Genomic DNA, 20,916 nt, shown 5'->3' with positions numbered 1-20,916 from the left:
TATTAATGTAGTAGGTGAAATTGCTACACCAAGATCACCTCGTTGGATTCTGGATAAAGCCAACTGGGCATTATTCAAAACCCTAACTTTTTTAGAAATGGATGTTGATGATTTCCAGTCCCTGGATGATGCCCTGGATTTCCTTTGTAAACTAATGCTGCCCAGTAGAAAATTCCTTGTACAACTGGAAAATTGAAAAGAAAGCCAGTTCCAAGGAGGGAACACACACTTTCTTTCCCAACAGATTGGCAGAAGACCTCCTTCTCTGGCGAACGAGCGCAAGATCACTTTTTCCGAGGTTCGCCCAAGGAAGAATTAATGTCTTGGCAGACGAGCTGAGCCGCTCAAATCAGGTCCTTCGATGGAATGGACTCTGAACTAGAAAGTTTGCCAAGATCTGTGGAGATTAGGGGGGAAACCAGCAGTAGATCTCTTTGCCACCTCAAGGAACAGTTTTTCTGTTCCCCTGTTCCAGACCCACCAGCGTGGAGAACAGATGCAATGCTTTTCGACCGGATGGGCCTCAACGTGTATGCTTCTCCCCCCTTTGGTATGATAAGAGAAGTCATCAACAAGTTACAGTTGCATTGGAATGTGTCGAATGATTCTCGTGGCCCGGTTTTGGCCCAGGAAAGGATGGTTCCCAGACCAACTCAAGCTTCTAGTGGACTTCCCCAGGCTCTTAACACAAGGTCCATGTCTTCTCAAACAACTCCACTTCAATCGGTATCACCAAGGGTTGTCCGCTCTGACCTTGACAGGATTCAGACTGGTCAGGAGCCTTGTCAGTGCGAAAGACTTTTTGCAGAGAGAGGCAGAGGCTATTGTGAAATGTAGAAGAAGCTCTTCTTCCAAGTTCTATCAGTCGAAGTGGAGAATTTTTAGGATAGTGCAGATGACGTTACATCTCTTTTTCTACAACTTCTTTAACAGAAATTGCAGTTTCATACATTCAACTTCCCTGTCAGATATATACTTAGCTATAGACTCCGTCGTCCCCGACAGAAATTCAAATTTCGCGGCACACACTACAGGTAGGTCAGGTGATCCCGCCGCCTGCTGCTGGGTGGCAGGAATAGGAACTATTACCGTTTTAAGCCAGATTTTTCTCTGTCGCGGTACTAGTAACATCGTTGCTAGTTCCTCCTGACTTGAATTTCGAATTTCATTACGCCGTTGATCTTTTGGACTGCTATTTGGTGACGTATTGGATCTTTGGTTTGGCATACGCTATTGTGGACTGTTTTTTGGATTTGGCTTTGGAATTTCTCATAATGTCTGACGTGTCGATTTCGTTCAGAGTGTGTGTGAATGAGAATTGTTTTGTGAGACTGCCGAAAGCTTCGGTGGATCCTCACACCACTTGTAAAAATTGTAGAGGGAATGTATGCTCTCAATTGAATACATGTGATGAGTGCAAGAATTTGAATGAGGAGGAATGGAAGTTGCTTAATTCCTACCTAAGAAAGTTGGAGAGAGATAGGGCTAGAAAAGCCTCTTCCAAGAGTGTAAGTAGGTCGGTCTCTAACGAGCCAGTTAGCGGACTATTGCCTATTGATAACCCTATTGTTTCCTCCCATACAGCTTTACCTTCCCGATTATCGGACTCGGCAAGCTCAACATCTGAAATTGCGAGTCTGAAAGCTTCGCTGAAGCATATGGAACAAAAAATTAAAGAACTGGAAGGTAAGTTGCAGTGAAAGTGTTCCCAGTGAGTGAGGGTGGCGTCTGATCGGCTCTGTCTCGCTCCCAGGCCTAGACCTCTTTCAAGCTCCCAAGACCAGTGGAGAAGAAATGTCGAAAGCCGCAGGGAGGTTTCAGAGAATCCCCACCGGTCAGGCGTCCCCTCGGCAGATCCTGTAGTTACGTCCCGGGCTGCCAAGGATAGTCGTTGGAAAGACGTCCTGAAACAGTGTATTAATAAACATTACCTTAATATAATTTATCTAGCCCTAAATCCCCAAAAACCACACCAAAATTTACCACATTGGCAACCCTGTTACCTCCTATTCTGTCCGCCAGTTGGCAACACTGTCGTTGACAGATACAAAAACCTTCCCTCAAATCAGTTGTTAACGAGCGCCCGTGTTGTTTACATCACAGCCGCTCTTTATAAATTTCCTTAAACATTTTTGTGCCTTTAAAGCTTTCATTATTTGTTAAATGAGACTTTATGTGAATTACCACTCACACATTACATCACGAAATAGTGAATTAGCTTTGATTTCTGTTGTGGTTCTTATCTTAAATTACGAACTTTTGCGCGACCCGGAACTACTGACCTGTCCAATTCTACAATGGATTACCAAGAAATTACGATGCTTCCGTCTGCCAGCAACATCAGGAACTGCCCGGTCTGTGGGACAAGGATGAGTAGCAGGAGTATGAACCCCTTGGACATTTTGTAGCTCTTGTCGTGGACAGGTTTGTGACTTGACTTCTCGTTGTGACGTATGTAAGCCCTGGTCTGACGAGGATATGACTGCTTATATGAACAACGAAAAAAAACCAAAACAATCTTGCAGCGTAAAAGATCAGTTAAGGAGAAAAAGAAATCGATTGCTAGAACTGTATCTTACGAATTCTTTGACTTAGGCGCTCATGGTTCTGGCTCTTCGGTTTCGCTATCGTACGACTCCGATTCCGAATAATTGATCCTTTGCCCCCTATACAACCGGTAATTAGTGAAGTTATTTCTGATGTATTATTCAAAGATTTTGGCAATGGAAACTACTGGAAACAGAATTTTAAGAAATTACAGCTTAGTCTAGATAGAGATATTTCAGTAATAAGTTTAAACAATCTGTCAGAGAATTTTCAAGAAGCCTTTACTAGAATGTCTAACACACTTTTAGATTCATTTTCAGCTCCTTGTCAGGTACCTGTCGACAGCACCATGGGTAACGGTGTGACAAGATACCCCGGCTTGTGAACCCCGTCGTGGCGAAGGCCTATGGGGGGATCCGGTCCGGGCCAGGTGCCTAACGAATCTTTACCCAACGTGTCCCCTGTTAGTCCCGTAACAGTGCCAAGGGCGCTTATTTAGGAGAAGGGGGGAGGGATATTAGTGTCAGGCCTAAGATAGCTAGTCGTCAGGATTTACTTCAGGGGAAGTTTCTAAGTTAGGATCTGACGACGACGATGATGATGATGACGCGGATTCGTGTGATATTTGATGTTTCCTCGAATGGATGTCATGATGTAGAATTCAAGAAACTTTTTTGATTTAATTTTGAGTTTTTCTTTCCTCAGGCGAGGCCTAAAGAGCAAAAGCAGCCTACGCCTCGTTGTATTACAGAAGGGATTTTTCTTGACGGTCTTCCCGGTCACAGGAATTTTTACGTTTTCCCTTTGCCCAGAGGTTCGCGAGAGTGAGGGCGGACGTTGCCGCTAAACTTTTGAAGGTGATCGGGGAAGGGAAGAGGAAGCTCTCTTCTCTTCTACGACACCGGAGAGGAGTTTACCAGGTGGCGGATGATTCTTCTTCTATTCTCTCGACCCCCCCCAAGCCAAATCCTGATTTTTGTCCGAACTTTCAAGTCAACCCTTGCCTTTCTAAGGCTTCGGTCTCTGTCCTCAATTGAAGATTTTATTGCTATGGAGTCTGTTATGAGCTCCTTACAAGAAGCTCAATCCTTCAATATGTTGGTCCTCGGAGGGCTTTTAATGTATATCAAGAACTCCCGGGTTTGTTCCTCCTGATGCTCATCTTTTGAGAAATTCTGCTCATCCATTTCAATCGCTTCATGTACATCAGAACGAGCTTGCTGCTTCAATGCAGGCCTTTCTTGTTTCCTCTAAGGAAGGCGTAACCTGTATTTGTCGCAGTTACCCTCCTCTGGTATCGGAGATTCAGAGAACCCGTCTGTTGTCCTCTAAAATTTCTCCTTTTGGCGATTTCCTTTTCAGATATTTCTGTGCTTTCTGAGGTTTTGAAGGAACATCAAGGTGATGCCTCTTCCCAAGCTCACTGGGCCTTATCAAGAGCTTTTTCCTCTGGTCTTCCTCCGTTCCTTGCAAGGAGTAAGCGTAAGTTTAGGACCCAGATCTGTACCTTCTGCTCCAGCCCAACAACCTCCTTCTGGCTCTTTTTTCCAGAGTACATCTCAGGTTGCTGGTGCCTCTACTCATCCTCTGGTGCTCACCCTTTGCAAAAACGCGGGAGAGGTTCTTGGCGTGGCTCTAAGGGCAGAGAAAGAGCTCAACCTCCATGGAGGACCTTCTTCATTCTTCTTCTTCTTCCTTGTCTCTGCGTAAGAATTTTCGGAAGTAGGAGTCATCACCTCGCCTGGAGACCGCAGTAGGAGCTTGTCTCTCCCGCCATTGGTCAGCTTGGCAGGGAGAGAGCGGTGGATGCTTGGGTGGTGGAGGTCCTGAAGGAAGGTTACGAGATCCCTTTTGTTTCCAGACCTCCACTTTCCAATCGTCCTCTCGAGTTCAGCAGTTATTCCCCTCACTCAATCAGGGTCAAGCCTTGGAGAAGGAGCTTTCGGCCCTCTTGGAGAAGGATGCCATAGAGCGAGCTCCTCCTTCTCCCGGGTTTTACTCTCGGATGTTTTGTAGTTCTAAAGGCCTCGGGTCGCCTGGCGCGCCCCATCATAGATCTTTCGGTTTTGAACAAGTTCATTCTAAAGTCAAGTTCAGGATGGAGACGGTCCAGACTGTTCTTTCATCCGTCAGGAGGGGGGACTGGATGATTTCCATTGATCTGCAGGATGCTTATCTGCAAATCCCCATCCATACCAAGAAGCAGACCTTACCTTCGGTTTTTCGGACGGAATCGGGAGTTTTCCAGTTCAAGACCCTTTGTTTCGGCCTCACCACTGCTCCACAGGTCTTTTCTCGGGTGATGGCTCCTGTTTCAGCTATTCTGCATCAGTTAAATGTAAGGATGCTTCGGTATCTGGAAGATTGGCTAGTCCAGGCCGAATCTCTAGAGAAATGTCTCCGGTCGAGGGAGATAGTTCTGTCTCTTTGTGTTGAGTTGGGCATTCGTGTCAACTTCGACAAGTCCAATCTAATCCCTTGCCAGATCATGACTTATCTGGGGATTGTTTTGATTCCCAGATTTTGAGGGCTTCTTCTCCCGCTCAGAAACGGATAGACAAGCTTCCGAGTCTGATCGAGAATTTTTGTCCTCCGTAACACAGCCAGTTTGTCTTTGGAGGTCTCTCCTGGGCCATTTGTCATCCCTCATCCAACTGGTTCCCGGAGGTCGTCTCAGAATGAGGTCCCTTCAGTCGACACTTCCACAGTCATGGGATTTCGTGTCCGAGGACATGATAGTCGCCCTCTCTTCTCCACAATGTCGGAAGGATCTCCGTTGGTGGATGCAAGTTCACCGTCTCAAGTCAGGGACATCTCTTCTTTCGGTTCCTCCGGACCTAATGTTTTGGTCAGACGCCTCGGATCAAGGTTGGGGCGCACACCTGGGCTCCGAAGCCGCTTCGGGCCTTTGGTTAGAGGAGGAGAGGATCATGTCATAAATTGGAGGGAACTGAGGGCATGTACCTAGGCCTTCTTTCATTTCAGGAACAACTGTTGGAGTCGGTTGTCGCGATCTTTGTCGACAACACCACAGCAGTCTCGCACTTGAGAAACCAAGGCGGCACACAGTCGGATCTTCTCACTCAAGAAGCCCGATCAATCCTGTGTTGGGCAGAAGACAGGGGGATTACGTTGGTCCCTCAGTTTATCCTGGGCCATCACAACGTCTTAGCAGACGCCTTGTCGAGACCGAACGAAGTTCAAGGGTCGGAGTGGACACTTTGCCAGGAAGTCTTCGACAGCCTCAGGAAGAAATGGCCTGTCACAGTCGATCTGTTTGCCACCCCACTGAATTTTCGGTGCCAGATATTCTTCGCCCCTTACCAGACTCCTCAGAGTGCCGGGACAGACTCTCTTTTGCAGGACTGGGAGGGACTTTAAGCCTATGCTTTCCTCCGTTCTCTCTGGTGAGGTCAGTCCTCAACAAAGTGAGGGCAACCAAGCGTCTGGATCTCACCTTGATCGCCCCCTTCTGGCCACAGAAGGAGTGGTTTCCCGACCTTCTGGAAGCACTGGTGGAACCCCCCATTCGCCTGCCAGAGAGACCAGATCTTCTCAAACACCCCCATTTTCATCGGTTCCATCAGAGGCTCCACATGCTTCATCTTCATGCCTGGAGACTGTCAGGAGGTTTCTCCAAGCACGAAGGGTTCTCCTCCAGAGTGGCGCGACAGTTGGCTCTTGCCAGACGGCAATCAACAGAGTAAATTACAGGCTAAATGTCAGTTTACAGACGTTGGTGTAAGTCTCAAGGACCAATTCAATTTCTAGACCTTCCTTACCGAAAGTAGCAGAGTTTTTAGTTCATTTACATCATGACAGGGCCCTGTCACCTTCGTGCATAAGGGGTTATAGGTCTATGCTTTCCTATGTTTTTAAGGCAAGGCTCCCTGAGATCTCTTCATCTTATGTCATTAGAGATTTACTTCGATCTTTTTCCTATCTCGACCCAGGCCGCAGTGTTCGCCTCCGACATGGGACGTTAACAAAGTCCTTCAAGCCTTAAGGTTCCTTCCGTTTGAGCCTCTGAATTCTGCCAAAATTTAGGGACCTCTCTTCTAAGACCACTCTTCCTTGTCTCACTGGCTACAGCCAAGAGGGTGGGTGAACTGCAAGCACTCTCTTTCTGGTTGCAGATCTGGACAAGACATGATTTTGTCAAATACCTTCCTGAATTTGTCGCAAAGACAATCGTCTGATAATCCCATTCCCAGGTCTTTTCGTACTGAAGTCGGTGGTCGAATTTGTTGGTAATTTAAATGAGGCATTAGTTCTTTGCCCTGTTAGGGCGCTCTCATGTTATTTTACGCCGCACGAAGGACATTCAGGGTCGTCCCCGTCATCTGTTTGTTTCACCCGAAATGTCAAGAGACCTATTTCAAAGAATGGTGTATCCTTTTTTCTCAGAGATCTGATCGTTAAAATTTTTCTGGTGGTTCGGCTGCTGGGGAAGACCAGACGCCGAGAGCACACAGTATTAGAGCAGTTGCTACATCAGTAGCTTTTTATGAAGAACGTCTCAGTCGCCAAGGTGCTTGAGGCGGCGACTTGGCGTTCTAATTCTATTTTTGCCTCTTTTTACTTGAGGGATATTTCTCTAGTTCTAGGCGACCTTCGTTCTTTGGGCCCGTTGGTGATGGCAGGACAGGTCGTCAGACAGGAGAATTAGGTAGTCTTCTGTTTTACGTTTGGTTGCTACCTGTATATTATTCATTAATTTTTGTTTTTGTTGTATATATTTTTTGTTTTTGTATTATAACCCATGGCAGTTTTTGACGTAGTTTATAATAGGAATTAGGCAGTTTGGTATTTAGGTGTTGTTGATGGACAAGGATGACTGCTTGGCAACTCATGCTGCTTCCATTGTCAGTGTGAAATGGTTCCAGCCACTGGGTTTGTCGGCGCTGGCAACTATGCTTCTCCCAGAGTCGATGCTGACCTAGGACTAGCCACTGGTTCGCTTGTCCTGACGACTCCTGCTTCTCCACTGTCCTGGACAGGGAATTAGTCGTGGATCGTCTGCTGTCATCTGGTGCTCGCTCACCATCTACTTTTTGTCTAACTGTTTTCTCGGAGTCAGACACTCGTGTGAGATCAGGCGACATTTAGTAGTTAGCCCTGAGTTTCTTGTTGACGAAAGTCGGTTGCGTTGATACACCCCCGATGATCGCGTAACATGAGACCAGGTTGGACTGTCAGGCATTCGTCCTTCGGGATACTGAATCGCCTTTTTGCTCCGCGCTCCTTTCTCTTGGCACCAGAAAGCTCGAGTTAGGAGTTGCTCAGGAAGCCGATTCGTTGCTGGCGACGTCGGGTTGCATTGATACACCCTCAAGGTTTGCTTAGCTTTGAATCGCCCAGACAGTCCAGACACTCATCCTTTAGGGAAAAGGAATAGTGCTTGATAGTCTTCAGGGTGCAGCCTTGCTGTCCGCAATTCGTCTGGACTGGTCACCTGACTTTAGTACAGAACGGACTGACTATGCACTTACTCCTTGTCCTGTGTTCTACCGCAGTTTTGGTGGCATTATGGTAGGAGACTTTGAGTTGTTAGTATCTTAGACCTTGGGTTGAGTTTTTACTGCCTATGATATATATTTCTTTTTTTGTTTTCTCCTATTCTGTCCGAAGGGGAAATTGTATTCAGATTCCCTCCTCCTTTTCAATGTGGTTAATCGGGCTAGATAAATTATATTAAGGTAATGTTTATTAATATGGAATTTTTATTCTAAAATTAATATAATAATACTTACCTGTATAATTTATCTAGTCCCACCCATCCTACCCCACGATCTGCCTATCACAACTGATTTGAGGGAAGGTTTTTGTACCTGTCAACGACAGTGTTGCCAACTGGCGGACAGAATAGGAGGTAACAGGGTTGCCAATGTGGTAAATTTTGGTGCGGTTTTTGGGGATTTAGGGCTAGATAAATTATACAGGTAAGTATTATTAATATTAATTTTAGAATAAAAATTCCATTTTTCTTCGTCTGATTCCTCATCTAAAAAAGGATGGAGTTCAGATAGATTGTCGAGACCTTCGAAGAGATCTTGGAAGTCTCCTTCATTTGACTCAAGCCCTGAAGAATTTCCGGAAGAATATCCTCCAGAAAAAAAGAGGAGAAGAAGGTATATTCAGAAGACGTCCTTCTCCTGCATCGGAAATTGGAAGAAAGAGAGAACGTAGCTACGAAGATGTTAGAGGATATGCAGAAAGAATAGCCAGGAAATCTTCGCTAGTAGGAGTTCTTAAATCTGATCCGCCTAGAAGGAAGGATAGATTTCTCCCGATCAAAAGATCCGTCCTTTAGAATATCTGAGAGCTCGGACGAGGCGCCTGCCAGAAGCCTGGTGCCAGCCCAAGGAACGTCCAGGAGCTTCTGGGTCAAGCGCCAAAACGCCGTCAAGGCGACATGATATATATAGGGAACTTCCTACTAGAAAGAAAGCACATGAGATGTCCGAATCGAGGAGTAAAATTGGAACTCCCGAAATCGGACGAACTCCTGAAATGAGGCGCAAAGAGCCTGAAGCGCCTGAAGGGAGGTGCAAAGTAACTGAAGATCCTGGAACTCTTTTGGCGAGGCGAAAAGAGTCTGGAGCGCCTGAAATGAGGCGTAAAGCTCCTCAAGTAATAGAAATGAGGCGCAACGCGCCTGAAAAGCCTGAAGTGGCTAAAAGGAAATATTTAACTCCTGGAGAGCCTAGAGCGCCTGAAATGAAACATAGAGCGCCTGGAGAGCCTAGAACGCCTCAAAGGAAAAGCAAAGCGCCTAGGGAGCCTGAGGCGCCTGAAAGAAGAAGCAAAGCGCCTAAAGAGCCTGAGGCACCTGAAACGAGCCGCAAAGCGCCTGAAGAGCCTGAAGCGTCCGAATGGAGGCGCAAGGCGCCTGGAAAGCCTGAAGTGGCTGAAACAAGATGTAAAGCGTCTAGAGCGCCTGAAAGCAGGCGCAAGGATTTGTACAATCCAGAATACAATTTGGAGGAGTTATCGGAGTTTGAAGCGGACTTGGAGGCTCCTCTTTGGGATTTTTCTCAAGATCAATTTTCCCCTGACAGGGTCTCTAGGTGTCGCACAGGTGATCGTAGCCCCTGTCGGGAAGGAGTTGATCATGAGAAAAGGGAACGACATTTAAGGACTTCTCCTGGTAGAGACGAAAGTTGTCGCACAGGCGACCGTCGTCCTTGTCAGGAGGGCTTTAGGGTAAAAGAACAACATCGGCCTTCTCCTGGCAGGGACTGAAGATGTCGCACAAGTGACGTAGCCCTTGTCAGGTTGCAGCCGGTGTTGCTACAAGCCCTGTGCATTCCGAGAGGAGGAGTCCCTCCCGGTCGCACACTCTTCTCCGAATAAAACTCAACCGGGGAATTGGAGGATGTTTCGGACTCTGAAGAAAACAAGGGGGCAGGTCTTTCTGATTATAAGATATTAGCAGCCCTCTTGTTAAAAGAATTTGGAGAGTCTCTGAGTCCTGCTGCCCCTCCTTCTCCTCGGTCTTTATTTTCGAGTACGAAGGCTGCGAAGTCTTCCTCTTTCTTGAAGATGCAACCGACCATTTCAATGAAGAGGGCTTTGCAGTCGGTCGGAAATTGGCTTAAAACCAAGGAGGAGGCGGGGAAGACTGTGTTTACCTGTCCCCCTTCCAGGCTATCAGGAAGAGAGGGATTGGTATAGCACAGGAGAATCTATGGGACTTTCTCTTCCCTCATCTGCTGAGGCGGACTTCTCGACCTTGGTGGATTCGGCAAGGAGGCATCCATCGGCCAAAACAAGCTGGACAATGTCTGAAATGGACCATCTCCTCAAAGGAGATTGGTCCCTTGGGGCTTTGGCCAACAAGACGCAAGACCCTCAGTTTTTGGAACCAGAAGTCTTGCATAGTGTTTTGGCATGCATGGACAAGGCAGTGCAGGACGGATCGGCTGAAGTGGCATCCTTGTTCGGGACAGGAGTATTAAAGAAGAGGGCTGTCTTTGGTTCATTTCTTACCAAAGCACTCTCTCCAGTACAGAGGGCTTCTCTTTTATACGCCCTCTGTCTAAACAGCTGTTCCTTCTCAGTTGGTAAAGGACATTTCCCATACGCTTGCTGAGAAGGCACCACAGGATTGCTGGTACATTCTGCTAGAAGCCTAGACCAGCTGCTTTTGTCTCGAAGAAGGAGCCAAGACCCTGCCCAACAGCCCTTTCGAGGTAGAGCTTTTAGCCGAGCCCCAAGGAAGAGAGGAGGAGAGAAAAGAGGAAGATCTTCCATTAGAGTTCCAAAGAAGAACGCAAAATGAGATTCCAGTCCTCCAATCACCCGTAGGGGCCAGACTTCGGGATTCTCGGAAGCATGGGCTTCAATGAAAGCAGATTCTTGGTCCTACAAGTGCTGAGGAAAGGATACCTCATCCCTTCAAGAACAAGGACCTCCATTTGACGACGGGACTCCTAGGGAGCTGGTCAGCGAGATACAAAGACCCTGTAAAGAGAGAGATCCTTCTTGGGTTGGTGCAGCAAATGTTGGAGAGGGAGGCCATCGAGGTAGTACAGGATCCGCACTCCGAGGTTTTTTACAATCGCCTATTTTTGGTGCTGAAAAAGCCTCGGGGGGGTGGAGGCCCAGTCCCTGGACGTGAGTGCATTGAATCACTTCGTGGAGAAGACAAAGTTCTCCATGGAGACATCCAACTCGGTTCTCTCTGCTCTCCGTCCAGGAGATTGGATGGTTTCCCTCGACCTACAAGATGCATACTTTCACGTCCCCCTGCATCATTCGTCGAGGAAATATCTTCGATTCATGGTGCTAAGGATTTTATCAGTTCGGGGCTTTGTGTTTCGGCCTCTCAACGGCTCCTCAGGTGTTTACAGCGTTGATGAGAAACGTAGCAAGATGGCTACATCTGAAGGGGGTGAGGATATCTCTTTACCTAGACGATTGGCTTATAAGAGCGCAGACAAGACAAAAGTGCTTGGAGGACTTGGAGATAGCTCTTCAATTGACCAGATCTCTCGGATTGCTCGTAAACCTCGAGAAGTCTCACACAATCCCCAGTCAGACTATCGTCTATCTGGGTTTATCGGATGGATTCTCGGGGTTTTCGAGCGTATCCATCCCAGGAAAGATCTCGAAAGGGTTGGAAAAAATTCGTCTTCCTAGAGAAAGAACGAAGCTCAGCGAGGAATGGCTCAGTCTTCTGGGCACTCTTTCCTCGCTGGAGCAGTTCATCTCTCTAGGGAGACTGAATCTGAGACCCTTGCAGTTCCATCTCAGAAGGAGTTGGAACAGAAGAAAAGGAGATCTTTTGGATACCTTTCCTATAGGAGAGAGTATCAAAAACCACTTACGATGGTGGTTAGAACCACTGAGAAGAAACGAAGGAGTGTCCTTGGCCCTTCAGAACCCTCACCTAGTGTTATTCTTCATGGACGCTTCGGACACGGGTGGGGGAGCAACACTAGGGTACGAAGGAACGGTGTCAGGCAGTTGGACAGAAGAACAGAAGGCCTGGCACATAAATGCAAAGGAACTCTTAGCAGTGCACTTAGCACTGCAGTTTTTTGAGAACGAAGTCCGAGGCGTGGTGGTCCAAGTCAGCTCGGACAACACCACGGCTCTGGCTTATATAAGAAAACAAGGGGGGACACACTCTTTCTCCCTTTACCAACTAGGAAGGGATCTGTTGATATGGACAGAAGAAAGAGGAATTCGACTCCTGAGACGAGGTTCGTTCAAGGAGGGAAGATATAAGAGCAGAGATTGAGCAGGAAAAACCAGGTCCTTCCAACAGAGTGGACCCTTCATTCACAAGTCTGCCAGCAACTATGGTCTCTTTGGGGGAAGCCTCAAGTGGACCTGTTTGCAACATTCCTATCCAGGAGGATGGAGAACTTTTGCTCGTTGGGGGACGATCCCAGAGCCCTATCCATGATGCCATGCTCATGGATTGGAAGGGCATAGACGCTTATGTGTTTTCCCATTCAAGATGCTGGGGGAAGTAATGAGAAAGTTCGTGTCCTCGAGGAAATGAGGATGACATTGATCGCTCCTTATGGCCTGCAAGAGAATGGTTCACAGAGGTACAGGAATGGATAGTGGACTTCCCCAGATCTCTTCCCGAAAGGACAGATCTGCTCAAACAACCCCACTTCGAGATGGTATCACAAAAATATCCACGCTATCGCTCTGACGCCTTTCGACTATCGAAAGACTGGTCAGAGCGAGAGGCTTTCTCGCAAAGCGGCAAAAGCAATTGCTGGAGCAAGAAGGTCCTCAACCATGCGGATATACCAATCGAAGTGGGAAGTTTTCCGTAGATGGTGTAATGGCGAAGAAAGCTGTCCTCCTCCGATACCTCTGTGACCGAAATTGCTGATTTTCTTTTGTTTTTACGAGAAGAATCTCATCTGGCAGTGTCAACCATTAAAGGTTATAAGAGCATGTTATCAGCTGTGTTCAGGAATAGGGGCCTGAACATAGAGAATAACAAAGATCTGCATGATTTAATTAGATCATTTGAAACTACAAAATTAAGAACTTCTCTCACCCCTAGTTGGAATCTGGATGTGGTTCTCAAATATCTAATGTCGGAGAGATTTGAACCTCCCGATAAAGCTACTTTCGGGGACTTGACTAGAAAAATGCATTTTACTTAATAGCTCTCGCAACTGCGGAAAGAGTGAGTGAGCTGCAAGCGCTTGACTCTAGAGTGGGTTTTAAGAAGGATTCAGCTGTATTGTCCTTTAAACCTTTATTTCTAGCTAAAAAATGAAAACCCCTCAAGACCTTGGCCTAGGACTTATGAAGTAAAAGGCCTTTCTCAATTAGTTGGGAATGAAATGGAAAGAACTTTATGTCCTGTGAGAACTTGAAGTTTTTACCTGCAGAAGAAGAAGCAGTTGCAGGGTTGCAATCAAAGTTTATGGTGTGCAGTTAAAGACCCTAGAAGAGCTATGTCAAGAATGCCATTAGCATTTTTTGTTAGGAACATCATAACTGAAGCCCACATGAGCTGTGATAGTGAGGCCAATATAATACCTTAAGGGTAAAAGCACACGAAGTACGTGCAGTCGCTACATCATTGTCGTTCAACAAGAACATGTCAATGAAGAACATCTTAGCGGCCACGTATTGGAGATGTAACTTCAGTTGGTTCCTGCCTCACATTACTTGAAAGATGTGAAGAGTGACATATGAGAAATGCTTCTCTCTAGGCTTATGTATCAGCGGATACAGTGCTGGGGAAAGGAGAGAAGACTGATCCTTAATATTAATTTTTGTCCTTATATTTATATTGTGATTTAAAAAATTATTGAAGTTGAGTTTTTTAGGTTGTTTGAAAGGTGTTTGGGGATAACGCCTTTCAATCATATTTACTAATCCACGGTTAGGATCGGGTGATCGGGATCAGTATTTTACTCCTTTATATGCCAAGAGGCATAGGTATATTGTCATGTAAGTGAATAAGACTCCAGTGACAATTGCCATTAGGTTCTGTTGAGTAAGTGGATAAGACCCCATTGACAGTCCTTTTCAAGAGTTCTCAGCCATAGGGCCACACCCCTGCTGAAGTCTTTTGAGGCGAAGAGCAGGACTTCTTCAGGCACAAGCTAAGAATCTTCCGCCTAAAAACAGGTAGGAACTAGGGTATTATTAATTAACTTGTATTACCTACAACATATGTTGTTTACCTATTAGGTCAGTAATTAGCTGTCTCTTGCCCTCCGCCAAAGGTGCCAATCAGCAAAGTATATATCTGAACAGGAAGTTGAAATGTATGAAAATGATATTGTTATTGTACAATAAAGTTTCATACATACTTACCTGCAGATATATACGATCGTATGGCCCAGCCCAACCCCTCCCTCAGGAGACAGGTGGAAGAGAAAAATCTGGCTTAAAACGGTAATAGTTCTATTTCCTGCCACCAGCGGCAGGCGGCGGGATCACCTGACCTACCTGTAGTGTGTGCCGCAAAATTTGAATTTCTGTCGGGGACGACGGAGTCTATAGCTAAGTATATATCTGCCAGGTAAGTATGTATGAAACTTTATTGTACAATAACAATATCATATTTCCTGTTATTTCTGCGAGACTCAAGAAAGCTATCCATCCCTATTAATAAAGGTTATAGGTCTATGCTTTCTTCAGTTTTTAAACATAGAGGCCTCGACATCTTGAACAATCAGGATATCAGTGACCTTAATAAATCTTATGATTCCTCAAAAGTAGTTAAGCGTGGGGAGGTGAATTTCCAGTCCCCAGTTCAAGCCTCTAAATTTTTTGTCTCAGGGATCCAACGAAGAAGACTTTGTTTTTAGTCACCTTAGCTACTGCAGGTAGAGTAAGTGAAATGCAGGCTATTAGTAAAGAGGTCGGGTTCTCCCAGAGTAAAGCATTTGTGTTTTTACATTATAGAATTCCTTGTGAAGACTGAGGATCCATCGCATCTATGGCCTTGCTCATTTATGATAAAAAACCGAATGGACATAGTAGGAACAGAAGAGGAGGAACGTACATTATATCATGTCAGAGCCATTAGACACTACCTACATAGGACAGAGGAATTAAGAGGAAGTTACAATCAACAATGGTGTCTGGTGAGAGGCCCATCCTGTCCTCTCTCTAAGAATGTGATTTCGTTCTTCCTGAGAAGCTCGACTTTGGAAGCTCATACTCAATTCCAAGATGAAGCTCTTAACGTACTGAAAGTGAAGGCGCACAAAATTCGTGCAGTGGTGACTTCTCTAGCACTTAGACATGTCTATCCTCCATCCTGCAAACGATGGTGTTGGGATAGGAAGCATAGGGGGACCTCTTTCCCTCTTATATTTTTTTAAGGTTGTCAAGTTATTGGGAAGCTGGGGGGTACAATGTACCCAGAGTACCCTCCAATTTTTTTATGGTTAGGGTTGTTCTTTATTATTATTTTTAGTGTAGGTGATGGTTCTGTGGATTGGTTGTCTGGTCTTCGCCCAGGGCAAGGACAAAATTTTGATTTTTGTTAAACATTGTGAACCTCCATGGTTACAAAATCCCACCATTAGTAAGGACGATGCTGGCCATTACTGCCACATCCCCTACAGATGATGAGAACACTGACCAGAGGCAGTATCCACCTGCAGCGGCTCTTTCACAAGTTAAGGTACTGCAAACATTATATAATGTGAGCATATTATTGTTGTCTTTTTTTAAGTTGTCCCCACCTTCCTGGTAATTTGGACTCAGCTTTGTAATTGTTTGGTTAAGTCACTTATGTGAAAATTATATTTTTATAATAAAATTAGGTTTTCACATGTACTTTCCAAACAATTACATAATCAGAGCCCTCCCTCCTCCACACAGATGTACATTGTGGCTCCACGAATTGACAATAGTTAGCTCAGCAGTACCAGGTGTTCCTGAAAGTGGGCGGGACCTGTATCACCTACACTAACGATGGCAGTGCTGCTGCCACCAAATAATTTGAATTTTCAACTGCCAGGTAAGAAAGCTCAGAGGTTTGTAATTATTTTGTAAGTACATGTGAAACCTTATTTTATTATAAAAATATAATAGGAGCCACTATGGATCAAGGGACGATCGATTTTCACGGGGAAAAATTGCTAAGAATAACGTTTTTGGCCCGTTTTTGTAGTTGACCCAGTGAAAATAATAAAGCCTAAAAAACATAAAACGGCATAAATTAAAAAGTTTCACATGAAGGGACAGCAATGCTTTAAGGGTAAACCATTCTTTGCCAAAGAAAGCTACAGAATAGACACTTATATATTTGAGAATTCGTCAAGGCCATAACTCCTGTATGAAGTTCAGAAAGAGAAATGTTCTGTGTATTAGTTAACCTTACTTGTACAAGACACAGGATGTCTAAGAGAGAAAAAATCTTTGCTTGTTTATATTTTTTTATATTTAGTATGCAAAAATATAACTTCTTATTGCAGATCTCAGATATAATTTTTTTGTAGGTTGATCATTGGTTGTCAGTGGCTTCAGGCCCTTTGACTTGTGGAGGAGAATTAGGAGCAACCCTTGGTCAGTTGAATAAAGCTTTAGCCCCTTCAACTGTATTAGTGGGTAGCGGTGTGACAGTTGCTGACTATGAAGTGTTTGCTGCTCTGTACAGTAAGTATGATGGCTAGTTATCGTTATTTGTTGGATGCTACAGGTTTTAATTTTTATATATGATTAATCGAATCATTACATATTAGGATTAGTTTAGATTAAGTTGAGATTATATTACAGTTCAAGTAGAATTACAAATTGCAGTGAATTCTCAGATATTGAAGAAAATTTGGAAGGTGGGCAGAAAATTAATTTAAAAATGTATGGTTTTAATAGTGTAAACTTCATTGAGGTACTGCTGTAAATTGTAATGCTAAGTGAGATTTCATCTCATTATGCTTCATGGAACATTAGACAGATACTGTAAATACTCACGTATCATGCGACTTTTGAAGACCCAATTTTGAAGCTAATTTTAAGGGGGTTTCATCGTACATGAGATATAAAATTTGAGTTTAATAATCACATAGTATTAGTATTGTATGATAAAATACAAATATATAATGGATATGCATCTTTTCCATGGCTCTTTTAAAAGTTATGCTTTACTTCAATGCATCCAATAATATTACGTATATGTATTTTCATATTACTATCTGTTTGTATTATAGGATACAAACATAGCAATCAATGTTTTGGTTTGGGAATCAGCTGAGGGCGATTGCGGGTTAAGTTTGTTTTGCTGTATTGAAGCCAAATCAGAGCGACTTTCTTGCTTCTATTTATATGGGATAAGGTTATTTTATGTTATTTGAAGCGTTTTAAAGTCAAAATGTGACTTAAAAACTTACTGTTTGTGAACGAAATTTGGTTATTTTTTTTGTTAGTAGATGCCGCTGAGGGCATGTTTATTGCGTAAACAAAAATCAACAGATTCCATTCAATATTTTCACTTGATCTCATCAGAATACCTCTAGCTTTACATATTTATCTTTTATTGAAGTGAAAACAATAAGATGTGTTCTTTCATGCCCAATAGTTTTGAATAAAATGCGTTTCTCTCAAATATTGTTTATGGTCAAGTTTGATGGTACTATACTGAAGTTTGCGAGTTTCACCTACGTTGCCGATGCATGATAATAGTCGTTAGTGGCTCAACATCTTTCCTTAACTTCACCTAAAACTTTCGGATTAAATTTAGAAGTGTATATGCCCTTGCCAATTTTTTCTACATAGCGAGTAAGGATATACTACGTAGTAATGTAAAAATATATCATTCCTATTCTCCTTAACGTCATTTGTAACATGACTACGGTAATTTTTTTTTACTATCGTACGACGGTTGAAATGCAAGCAAATCTGCTGTTTCTGGCTGTGTATGTTCAAAACAAGTATATCATTGCTAAGGATACTTTTGGCATTGTCTTTTACTTTTTTAAACTTAACTAGAAGATGGAATAGATAAAGAGATGGTGGAAAAGAGGTTAGCCTAACTAAAAAAAGGAATAGATAAAGAGGAGGAAAAGTTTAGCCTATTGTTACTTGGTCTCATAAATTTTACTTGCATGATACATGAGATAAATGATAAAATAATTTTTAAGGGTGAAAATTTTGGGGGTCGCATGATATGTGAGGTCGCGTCTTACACAAGTATATATGATATATATGAATCTGATTTTGATATTACTAAAGCTTTATTTTTTCCTCTGCAACAGGGAATGCAGCATGGCATGCTCTATTAAGCAGCAGTAAAGCCCCTTCACATGTATTACGCTGGTACAATTTTATGGAAACTCAGGTAAGCTAAATGGCTGTTTTGTTTTACTTTTTAAGAATGGTTTGCCATTCTAATATGTTGGAGTTGTGTGGGACCAGGAACTGTGCTCTTTTCTAGGCTCAGATGTAGAGGAAGGGGAAAGAAAGAAGGCTATAGGGGTCAGAAAAAAATTGGGAAACTTCACTGTTGTATGAAAATCATAAGGAAAGAAACATTGCTCTCTTTTAATATATGTATGTGATATTGTGGTATGTTTGATAGCCACCTAAATAGAAGGTGGAATCATTTGGAATGGAATAGAAAACAAAATATTATCTGTAGAAAGCTGGTTGGAGAGGGAAAGGAAATCAAAATTAACAGTTGCTGTTTCAGCAGGATCTTTGCCCTCTTATGTGGGCTCATGTAAATGATAGTAAATTATCAGATTGATACTATTCCAACGAATAATGAATACAATTTTTTAACTTGGAAAAAAGAAAAAAAAGAGTGACTGGTTCAAGAGAAATCTGAAGCAGTTTAAGCACCAAAACAGTAATAAAGGAGAGTAGTGGTGATTCATAGCAAATAAATTCATCTCTTGGTGAATATTAGTGCGGTTCCATTCCTTAGAAGGAAAAAACAGAATAAAGTACTGTATATACTCGCATATCATGCGACTTTTGAAGCCCTAGTTTTGGAGCTAATTTTAAGGGTGTATCTTACACGAGATACAAAATTTGAGTATGTAATAATCATATATTAGTATCAGATGATAAAATACAAACATAATAGATATGCATATTTTCCATGGATATTTTAAAAAGTTTTGTTTTACTTCACTGCATCCAATAATATTATATGTATTTTCATATTACTATTTGCTTATATTATAAAATACAAGCAGCAATCAATGTTTTGTTTATGGAAATCAGCTGAGGGCGATAGGGAAGTAAGTTTGTTTTGCTGAGTTGAACTCAAATCAGAGCGACTTTCTTGCCTCTAGTTAGAGCAAATGAATCTCAAGATACTCTTATTTATATGTGACAAGATTATATTACGTTATACAAGGTGTTTTCAGGGAAATATCACTTGAAAACGTATCGTTTGTGAACGAAATTTAGTTAATTATTTCGTTAGTAGATGGCACTGAGGGCATGTTTATTGCGTAAACAAAAATCAACATTCCGTTCAATATTTTCACTTTATCTCATCAGAATACTACGAGCTTTACGTATTTATCTTTTATTGGAGTGAAAACAGTAAAATGTGTTCTTTTCATGCCCACAAAGTTTGCGAAAGTTTCATCCATGTTGCCGATGTACGATAATAGTCGTTAGCGTATCAACATTCTTTCCTAAATTTCAGCTAAAACTTACAGATTAAGTTTAGCCGTATATGCCCTTGCCGATCTTTTATCCATAGTGAGTAAGGCTATAATACTATTATCGTGCATCGGCAACAAGGCTATAACTCCAGTAAACTTATGCCATCAAACACAACCGTATATAAAATTGAGAGACAATGATTTTAATCAAAACTTCAGGTCTTGAAGGAACACATTTTACTGTTGTTTTCACGCTGATAAAAGTTAAGTAACATAACGGTAAAGTTCCTACTACGATGAAATGAAGTGAAAATAGCGAACGGAATCACGTAATATTTTGACACATTTAACATGCCCACAATGCAATCTGTTAACAAAAAAAATACTTTAGTTCATGAGACGTATTGAATTCATATTTCGACTTAAAAACACATCGTATAATGACAAATTACTTTGTCTCAAATAAGTAGAGTACCTAGATATTTTACGCTGACTAAAAGAAAGGCAATTCGCTCCGAAATTAGTTAAATACGGAGAAATAAACTCTTATTCGCCATCAGCTGATTTCCAAACAAAACACTGACCGCTTTGTTAGTATGTTATGATACAATAGTATGAGAGTACATACATTATTATTGGATATTGTAATGTATAATTTTTTAAAAGAATCAGAAAAGATGCATACTCATTTTGTATTTATGTCGTAAATATACGTAGCCGCCAGCAGCCTGAGATTGCTCAATTAGGTATGCCGATGTCGGTCCGAATCTGATTCCAGTTTCGTGTCCATTTTTTTTTTTCGCCGATATGTCATGGTCAGAATGCATTGAAACTCCAAAATTAGCTTTTATTAATAAATTACTAAATTATATTGTATATGTAGTATACAATATACTGAAGGCTAGGCTACTGTATTTGTATATATATGATATATGTACCATGATATCATCATCGTATTGGCGAGGCTAACTTGTTAAATGTTATTCAATTTCTCTTGGTACTGAATCATCATAAGCCATTGTGCATTGAACCTAGAGAATTAGCTGAAATTAATAATTGGTATGTCATATATGTATAAAGTATGCTGTGTAGTGTAGGTTAGGATACCCTATATGTAAAGATGGTACTGATTACCAGTGTAGGCTACGCTAGTATAACATTCTTATGGTAAATTAACATGGGCCGACTTACGTCCAAATCGATTTGACTGGTTGTTCTTAACCAATTACGGTAGTAAGTCGTCTACTACCTGTAATGTAAAAATATATCTGTCCTATTCTCATTAATGTCATTTGTAACGATG

At 42.8% G+C, this 20,916-nt stretch overlaps 1 protein-coding gene across 1 annotated transcript in view; it reads left to right on the top strand.

Annotated features, from left to right (window-relative positions):
• The window catches only part of LOC135226550 (bifunctional glutamate/proline--tRNA ligase-like), a 91,333-nt gene that overhangs the window by 32,738 nt on the left and 37,679 nt on the right, over positions 1–20,916 (top strand). Inside the window, exons 3-4 of the mRNA XM_064266210.1 lie at positions 16,497–16,653; positions 18,249–18,331. Of these exons, the coding sequence (XP_064122280.1) occupies positions 16,497–16,653; positions 18,249–18,331 (240 nt within the window). The remainder of the gene's footprint in view (positions 1–16,496; positions 16,654–18,248; positions 18,332–20,916) is intronic.

This window comes from Macrobrachium nipponense, chromosome 14 (assembly GCF_015104395.2).
Source record: "Macrobrachium nipponense isolate FS-2020 chromosome 14, ASM1510439v2, whole genome shotgun sequence".
Lineage (NCBI taxonomy): Eukaryota > Metazoa > Arthropoda > Malacostraca > Decapoda > Palaemonidae > Macrobrachium > Macrobrachium nipponense.
This window is presented reverse-complemented; position numbering and strand designations above follow the sequence as displayed.